Genomic DNA, 15,119 nt, shown 5'->3' with positions numbered 1-15,119 from the left:
AGGTTCGATTCCAGCTCGGGTCACTGTCTGTGCGGAGTCTGCACATCCTCCCGTGTGTGCGTGGGTTTCCTCCGGGTGCTCCGGTTTCCTCCCACAGTCCAAAGATGTGCGGGTTAGGTGCATTAGCCATGATAAATTGCCCTTAGTTTCCAAAATTGCCCTTCGTGTTGGGTGGGGTTACTGGGTTATGGGGATAGGGTGGAGGTGTTGACCTTGAGTAGGGTGCTCTTTCTAAGAGCCGGTGCAGACTCGATGGGCCGACTGGCCTCCTTCTGCACTATAAATTCTATGATCAAGGTCTTCCTCCCCTGATACAAGCGAATGTTTTTTTTTAATATGTGATTTTTAATTTGGTGTAATTTTCATTGCAGCCTCCCCGCCCCCACTCTACCCACCACCAGCCACCCACGGCTCCCCACTCCAGCTCCTCCCCTCCAAGTGTTGCTGCTGATATCAGCGCTCTGGAGTAGGAGGACCGGGGGGTGGGGGAGGAGAGGTTGCAGAAGAGGGAGAGGGAGCCAGCATTGCTGGAGGATAGTAGGAGTGGTTTCACACTCCTACTAATGTAAAAGGGGCAGCTCTCCTATGCAGGTTCTACATCTGCCAGGAGTAGCTAAAAAAATATATATAAAAGGGTTGCAAGTGCCAGGTAATTAGCCCACGTTCCCACACAAGTCCCAGCAGCACCACCAGCATCAATTCCTCCGGAATGCCGCAACAACCATATTCAAGTGTAAGTAGGCTCACCGGATGGTGCGGTCCCATTGTGAACGTCAATAGCATTCTCAGTGTTTTCTGCTATTGGGACCACAAGATCTGGGCCTTTATATTCACCAGTCACTGAGTGAAATCCTTGGATGGAACGCAAGTTACTGCATATTCATCAGTCACTGAAGGAAACTCTCATTGATTGTTATATGTCCTCACCTTACATCCTTGCCGACTGTCATAGCGGCAATGACTTTCTTAACTGCTTCCTTCCTTTTCTCCTTCTTTTCATTATTCAGCTCAGCCTTCAACTCGAATATCTCTCCTGTAGCAATAAAACAGTTGAACAAGATTAATCAAAGTATTATATGCCATTGTTACAGTTCTGTAGCCATTTTCACTTGCTTCCTTGTCCTCTTATTTCTTCTCCAAAACCAGTGATTCCATAAAGGCCACCGGCCTTCGGGCACCGTGGGGGTCATTATTCACTTAAGAGTTTACATAAGGCTTGCATATTTACCTTGCAGCCTCGCAGCCAAGATTGGTCCTATCCTCAAACAATCTCTGTGCATATATTATCCTGCACTAGGCACTGGACACCAACCAGGATGTTTTTGGCTCTTCATAGTCCAATTGAAGTATAACCATTATCATCCAAGTCATCAACAACTTGGTCAATACAGGCCAATGGTCAAATCTAACGGCTCAATAAAACACCACGTGGCATATTTCCTTCAGGCATGGGGAATGCAAAAAACAATGCAGTTTGTGCTTTTCCATTTCATCTGGTAATAAAACTGAATGTAGCACTGATAAATGCTCGGTGCGACACAAAGCAAAGGTGGAGCATGGCAACAAAGGAGAATCTGGTTTCATAAACCCCTTAACCCTAAAATAGTTAACAGAATAGGTTTTGTTCACGTTTGGCTAACTAAAGAGCAGCATAAAGGTTTCTGGTGCACTGAAAAAAATTTCACTTCATGGGAATACCTTTGTATATCAAGGACTACAGCCAAATTTCATAATTAGAATTGTAGAAATCACCCATCGACAGTGTTCCCTGCAGGTATCAAATGGGATCTTGATGAATTAGAAGCTATATTTGTCACAGACTATTGCACGTTCAGCAGGTAATTGGGAAGGCAAACGCAATGTTGGTTTTTATTTCAAAGGGAATCGAGTATAAAAATAGGGAAGTCCTGCTATAACTACACAAGGCACCTATCCAAGGAAAGATATGCAGGCATTGGAAGCAGGTCCAGAGAAAGTTCACACGGTTGCTTCCAGGTATGGAGGGATTTTCTTATAAGGAGAGGTTGAGTAGATTGGGTCTGTACTCATTGGAGTTTAGAAGAATGAGTTGACCATATTGATAATCGTGTATAATTTTAGGATTTTCAAGGGGCTTGACAGGTGCTGAGTGATTGTTTCCTCTTCTGGCGAGTCTAGGACCAGAGGGCATAATCCCAGAGTAAGGGGTCATCCATGTAAGACAGAGATGAGGAGGAATTTCTTCACAGGTAGAATCCCCTACAGTGCAGAAGGAGGCCATTTGACCCATCGTTTCTGCACAGGCTCTTGGAAAGAGCATCCTACTTAGGCCTACACACCCTATCCCGGTAACCCCATCTAACCTTTTGGACACTACGGGGCAATTTAGCATGGCCAATCCACCTAACCTGCACATCTTTGGACTGTGGGAGGAAACCAGAGCACCTGGCGGAAACACATATACACATGGGGAGAAAGTGTAAGCCCATGTGTACTTGTGATTCGGTCAAACTGTCCTGTCCTGGCTGCTTATTAAGCACGTAACGTCCCACTTCACGGTCAGAAGCTTTTGCACAGTACAGATCTATGTACACAGCACATATCCACCATTACATTATTATAGACTCATACTCCTCCCTCACCACATTTCTTCTTTCTCCGCATTCATCATACCTGTGCTGAGCCGAGGAAGCAGTCAGAGAAGGTGCTTGAAAACCCATTTCTATTGGTTCGCACTCAGATGTTCTCCTCTGCCTCCCCAGCATTCAATTGAGACAGAAAAGGACTGTATTCGGAGTCATACCTACAACCTGTGCGTCAGCTTCCCAAAGTGCACTACACCCCCTGGATATCCCATCACTTAAATTAAACACCATCACTTCAGTAAGCTCTGGAGTTACGCTCAAGTTGCACATATCCTTTACAATCAAAAAAGAGAAGAACACAGGAAACCCACCTTTTTTATTAGTTGTGAAATACTTGGAGTCGGTCATGGTGGCAGTATTTTAAGCTTCCTGCAAAAGAATAGACATTTTAGAACAAGATTTTCCCCAACAATGTTTACGCTGAAACAAGAAGTGCAATTGGTAACTGCATCAACGGTTCAAGTTTAAGGGCATTTCTGTAATCTCAGCAGCACTATTACATAGGCTTCAATGGATGGCAGACAGCTGGGGGACCATTTCTTCAGTCAAATTTTTTGTTTGGATTTGTTTTTTGGAATACTTGCATGTGGCATTGAAAAGAAAAACAACAGATCATCTCAGTCATTGCTGTTTGTGGGACTTCGTTGCTGCATTTCGGACTACAAATAACTATTCTTCAAAAGTACTCAATTGGCAACAGTCACTTTGGGGCATCAAGGTTGTGAAAAGCACCACGTAAATGGAAGCTCTTTTCTTTTCAGTACAGGAACATCCAGACCACAGTAATGAGGAGCGGTTGAGGACTCTGGGTCTGTACTCGTTGGAGTTTAGAAGGATGAGGGAGGAGCGAGGGGGGGTCTTATTGAAATTTACAAGATAATGCAAGACCTGAACAGAGTGAACGTGGGGAGGATATTTTCAGTAGTAGGAAAAATTAGAACCAGAGAGTACAGCCAGACTGAAGAGACAATCCTTTAAAACAGAGATGAGGGAAAATTTCTTCAGCCAGAGGGTGGTGAATCTGTGGAACTCTTCGCCGCAGAAGGCTGTGGAGACCAAATCACCAAGTGTCTTTAAGACAGAGATAGATAGGTTCTTGATTAATAAGGGGATCAGGGGCTATGGGGAGAAGGGGGATGAGAAAACTATCAGCCATGATTGAATGACAGGGCAGACTCAATGGGCCGAGTGGCCTAATTCTACTCCTATGTCTTATGGTCTTGTGGAGATAAAGTCCCCTATGTTTGGTGTTAAGGATCCACATGAAATGAACTGAACAGGAACAGACACAATTCTGAACCAAAAACATGACAATTCAACAATAGATGGCTCTAAAATTATCAACGTTCCTCGGGAAAACCGTAAACATGGCTTGTTGGAATCAGAAACATTACGTTTGCAACTGGTGCAACACCAGTTCTTACCCACTTGCTGAATACAATTAATATTACCGCCTTGCTTCAGACACACTGGCTCCTGGGAGTGTAGTTATTTATTTTCTTCTCTCTCTAGCTGTCTCCTGAAGAATCCTCAAACATTATTGGTCTCTGATTGCCCCATTCCGTACTGGGCCTTCTACATTGTCACATCAAATCGCTACTTAGTTTCTTCATCACATTCCATTCTGCTTAAAGTTGGACTCAGGGCAAGGATGGTAATATCAAGACTGATTTGTTGTCCATGCTTTGGTGCCCTCAGAAAGTGACAGTGGACTGGCTGTCTTCCTGAAGCAATAGTCACGATAGTGGAGCGGCTGCTGAATAACTTTAGAGGACATTAAGAGTTAACCATAAAGCACAGAGTCCTGAGTGCACCAGGCTAAGAGGGACAGATATAAACTCTGAAGGATATGAGTGAACCGGTGAGGTATTTCAACAAAGGAACAGCTTTCATTGTTATATTTCCTAAAACAGAGGTAACTTAAGCATGATTAGAGAGGATGAGACAGAGAGGAAGAGACAGGGTAGATAGAAATAGACTTGTTTCCGGTGATTGACAGGTGAGAGTAGAAAACTTATTTTTTCTTCCAGAAATGCACCACCAACTTTAGAGTTTAAGGCAGAGGCCATGAATAGATCAAAATAGATCTGAGAACAGGTCATACAACAGGATTAGGACTCATGTTCCAATGTGTATTTGTTGAGATATTGAGATACATGGCCTGTTTTTGTTGTAAGTCACTTTCCAATAAGCAAAAGGTTTGTGGGTACGGTGTGTTCAGAAGACATGCAAAGAGGAGTATTTTCACTGAAATGACTTCCCCTTTAAACAGGGTAAGACACAAACTCCTAAATCCTAGTGAAAGCTTCAAAAACCCGGAACCAATCTGAGCCTCAAAATCCAAGAGAACCAACTGCAGAGCAGACTAGGATACCCCGAACATTACATACATTCAACCATCACAATTCATGGAAATCCTTCAGACAATATGTACCGAAGGCTCACTATTATGGTGACCTCCGATTATCAGAATACAGGAAAAACTAAACTGTCCACAAGTATGATATTCTATTAATCTCACATTTAGTTTGTAGCTGTACAGCGTACTGGAAGAGTGGCTGGGGATTGGTGATACATCCATATACTCAGCTCTGCTGTCGGGTCAATAACATGGATTAGGAAGTGAGTGTTCAAAAACCAAGGTATCAATTTAACATTTGCAGGTTCATTTAGCTTTTATTTCCCCTTTCTGCAGGTCCCTGAGGATAAAGTCAATTGCAGGGGCCCCTGAATTAGTGCCACATTCCAACAGAGTAGAAACTCACCGCTCAAGTATCTGTCGGATAAAAACTGCAGCCTCTTTGAGGAGCAATCTTTCACAGCATTGGAAATCACTGCAGCGTCTGACCCTTGTATTCACCAAAGCCACATACTTTACACTCACTAATGCAGCCCGAAACCGCGATAGCATCACCCAGTGTCACACCAGCTCATCACCAACGTACACATCATTATCCCAGCAATAGCTGAAAGCCTATGAAGGCAGAGATTTTAACAAACTGGAAATATCTCTCTATTTATATCGGCTGTTGAAGATAAAATAATGAGCAGCAGCGAGCATTCCCTTTGGTTGTTTAATTAAAAACTGCCCAAAAGACCCAGCAGGCAGAACTCATTACACAACTTGAATATCATAAATAAGATAGAATTGCTTACAAGAATAGGAAGTAAAATTTTTGTCAAAGACTGGCACTCTCAAAAAAGACACACAACCCAGGATGTTTAATAGCTCAGCATTCCTTCACCTTCAAGGTTCGAATATAAATTATTGGTCAGTTGGGTACAGTGCAAAGGATGTCCAGCACCCACCCATGGAACTGTACCAACGCCAGGTATTCACAACCTACAGAGATGGAAAGGAGGAATTTTTTTTAAATTGCACCAAGGAGAAATAGCAATTTAAAGAAGTAAAATACTGTTTCAGTACATAAAAAGCAGAATGCAATTTAGAATTTGCCATCCATCCAAGCTCGCCTTTCCTGGGTCAATGGCTATTTTTCCTGCACCTAAGAAATGCCTTGGAATGTTTCTGTCAAAGGGGCAACATTAATGCAGCAGTTTTTGTAGCACATTGATATTGCAAAATATCTGTATCACTTGGAGCTCAATTGGTTCCACCAGTGTCAGGTCTGAAACCACCAATTCTTCAGCTTAAATCCTCAATCCTGGTGGAAAATTTAAAATCTAATTTTTCAAATAGTTGGACAGGACTTGATTAGTACATCACACACTCCCATTCCTTGTGAATGCACAAGACAAAGTCACTCAGGCGCAAAACATTAGCTCTGTTCTGTCTCCACAGGTGCTGTCAGATCTGCTGAGATTTTCAACCATTTTCTGATTTTGTTTCAGTCTTACGGTTTGGATGTTGAATGCCCTATCGATTTGTGTTGTGAAGAAGTCAACTCTTGTTGGGACACTTATTACTCAAAAGGCCATTTGTCCTCTATGTCGGTGAACTATTCAACTGTGGGGGCTGTCACAGCCCAGTCCAATTCCATTCTCATGCAGTATCCAATTTCCAGGAGGGTTTTCTGCACAACAATTAGAGGGGGAACTTGGACCGTTTGCTGGTTTCGCCCTTTCCTAACTCAAGGACTGACACCGATTTGATCCATCCAAATGCCTGCCCTATTCAAAATCAGTTAAATCATTACAGATCTAGAATCAACTTGGGGTCTGTAGTTCATAGAATCTACAGTGCAGAGGGAGGCCATTCAGTCCATCGAGTCTGCACCGACCCAGGGAAAGAGCACCACACCCAAGCCCACACCTCCACCCTATCCCCGTAACCCAGTAACCCCACCCAAACTTTTTTTTGGACACTAAGGGCAAGTTAGCATGGCCAATCCACCTAATCTGCACATCTTTGGACTGCGGGAAGAAACCGGAGCACGCAAAGGAAACTCACGCAGATATGGGGAGAATGTGCAGACTCCGCAGAGTTCTGCGTGGTTTCTAACTGCACCAGTGCACTATCAGTGAGAAGCAATGGGATTATTCGACAGGTTTCTGTGGCAGACTATTTTACATGTTGAGGGTGAGACGCATCTCAATTTTTTTAGGATCGCCATTACGATGAAAGAAATTTGTGGCAACGGCGGGAGGCAGCTCTATCCTTACCTGTCAACGAAGACCACAGGGCACACGCATTCCAGAACCGCAGGCTATGAATTATCGCACTTGACCTGTGAGGTAGCCTATCAGCTCAGGTTGCTAAGGAACTGAACATGCCATCTCACCAAACAGGCACATTTCCCTCACTTGCTGTCCCACTTACCTCAGTTCTACACAGCAATTCAAGATCGAAATTTCACAGCGACAGCTGGCAGAGCAGCTGCAACAGACAAGTGCAAACCAACCACACACTCATACCCTTCAACAACATGGCCCACATAACAAGGGAGCTAATACACTGGGTACTGCCAGGAGTTGGGGAAGCGGATGAGGGGGTTGTTGCAAGGGGGGGGGGGGGTTGTTGCAGGGGGAGCAGGTGGGGGGGGGGGGGGGGTTGTTGTAGGGGGAGCAGGTGGGGGGGGATGTTGTTGGAGGGTGGAAGGGTGGTGATTGTTGGAGGGTGGGGGGGTGATTGTTGGAGGGTGGGGGTTGGTGATTGTTGGAGGGTGGGGGGTTGGTGATTGTTGGAGGGTGGGGGGTGGTGATTGTTGGGGGGTGGGGGGTGGTGATTGTTGGGGGGTGGGGGGGGTGATTGTTGGGGGTGGGGGGGTGGTGATTGTTGGAGGGTTGGGGGTTGGTGATTGTTGGAGGGTGGGGGGTTGATGATTGTTGGAGGGTTGGTGATTGTTGGAGGGTGGGGGGTTGGTGATTGTTGGAGGGTGGGGGGTTGGTGATTGTTGGAGAACAAAGAACAAAGAAATGTACAGCACAGGACCCTCCAAGCCCGTGCCGACCATGCTGCCCGACTAAACTACAATCTTCTACACTTCCTGGGTCCGTATCCCTCTATTCCCATCCTATTCATATATTTGTCAAGATGCCCCTTAAATGTCCCTATCGTCCCTGCTTCCACTACCTCCTCCGGTAGCGAGTTCCAGGCACCCACTACCCTCTGCGTAAAAAACTTGCCTCGTACATATACTCTAAACCTTGCCCCTCTCACTTTAAACCTATGCCCCCTAGTAATTGACCCCTCTACCCTGGGGAAAAGCCTCTGACTATCCACTCTGTCTATGCCCCTCATAATTTTATATACCTCTATCAGGTCTCCCCTCAACCTCCTTCGTTCCAGTGAGAACAAACCGAGTTTATTCAATCGCTCCTCATAGCTAATGCCCTCCATACCAGGCAACATTCTGGTAAATCTCTTCTGCACCCTCTCTAAAGCCTCCACATCCTTCTGGTAGTGTGGCGACCAGAATTGAACACTATACTCTAAGTGTGGCCTAACTAAGGTTCTATACAGCTGCAACATGACTTGCCAATTCTTATACTCAACGCCCCGGCCAATGAAGGCAAGCATGCTGTATGCCTTCTTGACTACCTTCTCCACCTGTGTTGCCCCTTTCAATGACCTGTGGACCTGTACTCCTAGATCTCTTTGACTTTCAATACTCTTGAGGGTTCTACCATTCACTGTATATTCCCTACCTGCATTAGACCTTCCAAAATGCATTACCTCACATTTGTCCGGATTAAACTCCATCTGCCATCTCTCCGCCCAAGTCTCCAGACAATCTAAATCCTGCTGTATCCTCCGACAGTCCTCATCGCTATCCGCAATTCCACCAACCTTTGTGTCGTCTGCAAACTTACTAATCAGACCAGTTACATTTTCCTCCAAATCATTTATATATACTACAAAGAGCAAAGGTCCCAGCACTGATCCCTGTGGAACACCACTGGTCACAACCCTCCAATTAGAAAAGCATCCCTCCATTGCTACTCTCTGCCTTCTATGGCCCAGCCAGTTCTGTATCCACCTTGCCAGCTCACCCCTGATCCCGTGTGACTTCACCTTTTGTACTAGTCTACCATGAGGGACCTTGTCAAAGGCCTTACTGAAGTCCATATAGACAACATCTACTGCCCTACCTGCATCAAATCATCTTAGTGACCTCCTCGAAAAACTCTATCAAGTTAGTGAGACACGACCTCCCCTTCACAAAACCGTGCTGCCTCTCACTAATACGTCCATTTGCTTCCAAATGGGAGTAGATCCTGTCTCTAAGAATTCTCTCCAGTAATTTCCCTACCACTGAAGTAAGGCTCACCGGCCTGTCGTTCCCGGGATTATCCTTGCTACCCTTCTTAAACAGAGGAACAACATTGGCTATTCTCCAGTCCTCCGGGACATCCCCTGAAGACAGCGAGGATCCAAAGATTTCTGTCAAGGCCTCAGCAATTTCTTCTCCAGCCTCCTTCAGTATTCTATCTTTGAAGGGTGGGGGGGGTTGGTGATTGCTGGAGGGTGGGGGGGGTGATTGTTGGAGGATGGGGGGTGGTGATTGTTGCGGGGTGGGGGGGTGGTGATTGTTGGGGGGTGGGGGGGTGGTGATTGTTGGGGGGGTGGGGGGGGTGGTGATTGTTGGGGGGTGGGGGGGTGGTGATTGTTGGGGGGTGGGGGGGTGGTGATTGTTGGGGGGTGGGGGGGTGGTGATTGTTGGGGGGTGGTGATTGTTGGGGGGTGAGGGGGTGGTGATTGTTGGGGGGTGGCGATTGTTGGAGGGGGGGGTGAATGTTGGGGGGGGTGAATGTTGGAGGGTGGTGAATGTTGGAGGGTGGTGAATGTTGGAGGGTGGTGAATGTTGGAGGGTGGTGAATGTTGGAGGGTGGTGATTGTTGGAGGGTGGTGATTGTTGGAGGGTGGTGATTGTTGGAGGGTGGTGATTGTTGGAGGGTGAGGGGGTGATTGGAGGGTGAGGGGGTGATTGGAGGGTGAGGGGGTGATTGGAGGGTGAGGGGGTGATTGGAGGGTGAGGGGGTGATTGGAGGGTGAGGGGGTGATTGGAGGGTGAGGGGGTGATTGGAGGGTGAGGGGGTGATTGGAGGGTGAGGGGGTGATTGGAGGGTGAGGGGGTGATTGGAGGGTGAGGGGGTGATTGGAGGGTGAGGGGGTGATTGGAGGGTGAGGGGGTGATTGGAGGGTGAGGGGGTGATTGGAGGGTGAGGGGGTGATTGGAGGGTGAGGGGGTGATTGGAGGGTGAGGGGGTGATTGGAGGGTGAGGGGGTGATTGGAGGGTGAGGGGGGGTGTGATTGATTGGGGGGGTGGAGGGGGGGGGTCGATTGTTGGAGGGTGGTGATTGTTGGAGGGTGAGGGGGTGATTGGAGGGTGAGGGGGTGATTGGAGGGTGAGGGGGTGATTGGAGGGTGAGGGGGTGATTGGAGGGTGAGGGGGTGATTGGAGGGTGAGGGGGTGATTGGAGGGTGAGGGGGTGATTGGAGGGTGAGGGGGTGATTGGAGGGTGAGGGGGTGATTGGAGGGTGAGGGGGTGATTGGAGGGTGAGGGGGGGGTGTAATTGATTGGGGGGGTTGGAGGGGGGGGTTGATTGTTGGAGGGTGGGGGGTTGATTGTTGGAGGGTGGGGGGTTGATTGTTGGAGGGTGGGGGGTTGATTGTTAGGTGGGGGCAGAGAGAATGAACGCCTGCGGCCGGAGACTGGGCGGAGTCCGGGTGTAATGAGCGAGGCCGAGAGGAGACAGTTTAAATCGGGAGCCGCAGACAGAGTAATCGGAAAGATTTAAAAAAGGAGACACCGACCTGTGAGGATCCGGAGATGAAACCGGACAAATAGAGAAATCGGAGCCGGAGCCACCCAGAGAGGGAGGGAGGAGCTGGCGGTATGTGTACCCGGATAAACGGTCCCCGAGAGGCCCCGCCGGATGTGAGCGGGGGAAGAATGAGATGGGCGGACGGGGGACCTCGCATAAGTGAACACCCTGCCTGCAGCTTTTCTAGTTTTGCAATCTCCACAGAATGAACACCTTTCCTGCTTTATAATCCCCACCCTCAGAATAAACACCCTCCCTGCTTTACAATCCCCACCCTCAGAATAAACACCCTCCCTGCTTTACAATCCCCACCCTCAGAATAGACACCCTCCCTGCTTTACAATCCCCACCCTCAGAATAGACACCCTCCCTGCTTTACAATCCCCACCCTCAGAATAAACACCCTCATTGTTTTACAATCCACTCCCTCAGGATAAACACCCTCCCTGTTTTATAATCCCCTCCCTCAGGATAAACATCCCGTTTTACAATCCCCTCCCTCAGGATAAACACCCTGTTTTACAATTTCCTCCCTCAGGATAAACACCCTGTTTCACAGTGCGTTCCCTCAGAATAAACAACCTCCCTATTTTACACTCCCCTCCCTCAGGATAAACACCCTCCGTGTTTCGCAATCTCCTCCCTTAGGATAAACACTCTCAGAATAAACACACACCCAATTTTACAATCCCCTCAGGATAAACACCCTCCCTGTTTTACAATATCTCCCCTCAGAATAAACACCTTCCCTATTTTATAATTTCCTCCCTCAGAATAAACACCCTCCCTGTTTTGCAATCCCCTCCCCTCAGAATAAACACCCTCCCTGTTTTACAATCCCCACCCTCAGAAAAAACACCCTGTTTTACAATCTCCTCCCCTCAAAATAAACCCCTTCCTTGTTTTCTAATTTCCTCCCTCAGAATAATCACCCTCCCTGTTTTGCAATCTCCTCCTTCAGAATAAACACCCTCCCTGTTTTACAATCTCCTCCCCTCAGAATAAACCCCTTCCTAGTTTTCTAATTTCCTCCTTCAGAATAATCACCCTTCCTGTCTGACAATCCCCTCCCTCAGAATAAACACCCTGTTTTACAATCCCCTCCTTCAGAATAAACACACTCTCTGTTTTTCAACCTCTTCCCCAGAATAAACGCCCTCACTGTTTTACATTCTCCAACTCAGAGTAAACACCCTCCCTGTTTTACAATCTCCTCAGAATAAACGCCCTCCCTATTTTACAGTCCCTCTCTCAGAATAAACACCCTCCCTGTTTTACAATATCTCCCCTCAGAATAAACACCTTCCCTGTTTTCCAATTCCCTCCCTCAGGATAAACACCCTCCCTGTCTGACAATCCCCTCCCTCAGAATAAACACCCTCCCTGTTTTACAATCTCCTCAGAGTGAACACCCTCCCTGCAGCTCTCACCAATGCCAGTGTATGCATACACTATGTGTCATGTGACAGTACCTTTAAGAAATGGATGTTTTAGCAATGTACCTTTAAGAAATGGAGCTGATCATATTACTGAAGTGATGTCAGAGGGTGGGGGGAGCTGAGCTCACTTCTGCTTTTTTGAGTTTCAGTTTGAGAAGGCAGCTGGGAGTGTCTGTGTGTTTTGCTGTGAGCTGCAGGAAGAAACACAGAGCTGGTCTGTTGATGTCTGCAATCCAAAGACTATAAATATATTGAATGTAACCTAATGGGTTATTATTTTTGAAGGTTTGAAGTCTTTTGGATGTTTAAGGGAACAATTTGAAGGATTATTTAGTGTTGTAGTCTTTAGGGGTTATCTTTGAAGTAATGGGTGTTAAGATATTCAATGTTTGTTTTTAGAAGGTTAACTTGAGGTCATAGAATAAACATTGTTTTGTTTTAAAAACCATTTGTCCATTTCTGCTGTATCACACCTGGAGAGTACGCCGTGTGCTTCCCACACCAGAATCTATTAAAAGTTGTGGGTTGGTTGAATTCCCTGAAACACTTTGGGGTTCTGTAAACCCAGACCCATAACAATTGGGGGCTCGAGGAGGATAACAGTCTATCGATTGGATTGGCTTAACGAACTTAAAGACAGTGAGGGGTGAGCATAATGCGGTTGCTTTTCAGGTGTGGTATTTTAGTTTAAGTGGGGAGTGTGTTGTGGACAATGGCTCTTTCAGAGGCTCAGGAGTTTTTGGGGGTGGACATGGTAACACACAATACTTTACGGACAGAGACTAAAAGCAGGCTGTTAGATTTGGCAAAAGCATTATAGTTAACATTGCCTGGCAAAATGCGAAAAGATGAGGTACTTACAGCAGTAGCTGAGCATTTAAATTTGCCTGAGATACATTCTGACTCATTAGAAATGGCAAAGCTCCACTTGCAGATAAGCAATGTGAACATGAAAAAGAATGAAAGCAGCTTGAATATGCAATGAGAGAAAAAGAAAAGGAGAGAGAAGAAAGAAACAAAGAAAGAGATAGAGGTAGAGAGGAAAATAAAAAGGAGAGAGAAGAAAGAAACACAGAAAGAGATGGAGATAGAGAGGAATGGGAAAAATAGAGAGAGTTTGAACTTCATAAAATGGCTATGAAACACGAAAATCAGTTAAAATTGGCAAACGCAAAGGGAAACATACAGTTGGATGAGATTGATGAGGAAAATGAGACAGAGCGTCAGAGTCAAAGACGTGGTGGGGATCTATTTAAATATGTCCAAGCATTGCCAAGATTTGACAAGAAGGAGGTAGAAGCCTTCTTCATTTCATTTGAGAAGGTAGCTAAACAAATGAAATGGCCACAGGACATGTGGGTATTACTGATTCAAACAAAGCTGGTAGGTAGGGCTGGTGAAGTGTTTGCATCACTACCGGAGGAGGTATCTGGAACGTATGAGGAGGTGAAAAAATCCATCTTAGGTGCATATGAGCTAGTGCCTGAAGCTTACAGACCAAGGTTTAGAAATTTAAGGAAAGAATTTGGTCAAACATACACGGAGTTGAAAGGCTCAAACAGAGTAATTTTGATAGGCGGATAAGGGCTTTGAAAATAGACCAAACGTATGAAGCTCTCAGAGAAATTATACTTTTGGAAGAATTTCAAAATTCAATTCCTGATGTAGTGAGAACTCATGTGGAAGAACAGAGGGTTAAAACTGCGAGATTAGCAGCAGAAATGGCAGATGACTATGAATTAGTTCATAAATCAAGGCTTGGTTTCCAACATCAGTTTCAGCCGGTGAGGGATAGAAACTGGGGACATGAGAAATACTCAAGTGGTAAAGGTAAAGGTGATCTGATGGGAGATAATAAGGAGTGTGTACCTCAGATTAAAAAAGAAATCCAGGAGGGTGGAAGAGAAATGAAAAATTTCAAATGTTTTCACTTTAATAAACTAGGCCATGTAAAGTCACAGTGTTGGTGGTTGAAGAAAAGCACTGGGAAGGCTGATGTGGTAAAACAGGATAAGATAGTTATATAGAGTAGAAAAGGAATGCCCAAGGGAAGTGAAGGAGGTGCAAACGATTGTACAGCCTGTTCAAGAAGTAATTGATAAGAAGGTGCCAGATGTCTTGTAAGAATTTACTTGTGTGGGTAAAGTTTACTCATGTGTATCAGGAGCAGGTAAATAAGTCACAATTTTAAGAAATACAGGAGCTAGTCAATTTTTAATGGTAAGAGATGAGGAATTATGTAGTTTGGGAAGCATGCTGCCAGAAAAGGTGGTAATATGTGGAATTTAGGGAGAGAGGAGTAGTGTTCCATTATATAAGGTAAGGTTGGAAAGTCCAGTGAAGAGTGGTGAAGTGGTAGTAGGAGTAATAGAGAAACTATCTTGTCCAGGTATACAGTTTATCTTGGGTAATGATACAGCTGGATCGCAAGTGGGAGTGATGCCTACTGTGGTTGATAAGCCAGTGGAAATCAGACAACTGAAGTGTTGAAAGACGAATATCCTGGGATTTTTCCAGATTGTGTAGTAATAAGGTCGCAAAGTCACAGGTTAAGACGAGAAGAAATCAAAGAGTGAAGATGAAGTTGAAGTGCAATTATCAGAAACGATTTTTGATCAGATGATTGAACAAGAACAGGTGGAGGATGAGGCGGATATTTTTAGTTCAGGAAAGTTGACGGAGTAATAACAGAAAGATGTAGAAATAAATCGGATGTATCAGAAAGCATACACAGAAGAGGAATCTGAGTGAATACCTGAGTGTTATTCCCGTAAAAATTATATCTTGATGAGAAAATGGAGACCTTTACATATGCAGGCGGCTGA

At 45.6% G+C, this 15,119-nt stretch overlaps 1 protein-coding gene across 5 annotated transcripts in view; it reads right to left on the bottom strand.

Annotated features, from left to right (window-relative positions):
* Positions 1-10,990, bottom strand: part of ap2b1 (adaptor related protein complex 2 subunit beta 1) — a 399,172-nt gene extending 388,182 nt beyond the window's left edge. For 3 of the 5 annotated variants that reach the window (XM_072469210.1, XM_072469212.1, XM_072469213.1), the window contains exons 1-3: positions 10,845-10,989; positions 2,936-2,993; positions 928-1,033 (exon numbers count right to left, since the gene is read on the bottom strand). In XM_072469210.1, the coding sequence (XP_072325311.1) occupies positions 928-1,033; positions 2,936-2,972 (143 nt within the window). In that variant the 5' untranslated portion in view covers positions 2,973-2,993; positions 10,845-10,989. Of the gene's footprint in view, positions 1-927; positions 1,034-2,935; positions 2,994-5,780; positions 5,968-10,844 lie in introns of all 5 variants that reach the window. The other 2 variants (XM_072469211.1, XM_072469214.1) reach the window with 2 other exon arrangements.
* Between the last annotated feature and the right edge of the window lie 4,129 nt (positions 10,991-15,119).

This window comes from Scyliorhinus torazame, chromosome 12 (assembly GCF_047496885.1).
Source record: "Scyliorhinus torazame isolate Kashiwa2021f chromosome 12, sScyTor2.1, whole genome shotgun sequence".
Classification (NCBI taxonomy): Eukaryota; Metazoa; Chordata; class Chondrichthyes; order Carcharhiniformes; family Scyliorhinidae; genus Scyliorhinus; species Scyliorhinus torazame.
Note: the sequence above shows the minus strand (reverse complement) of the source record. Positions and strands in the feature narration are given on the sequence as shown.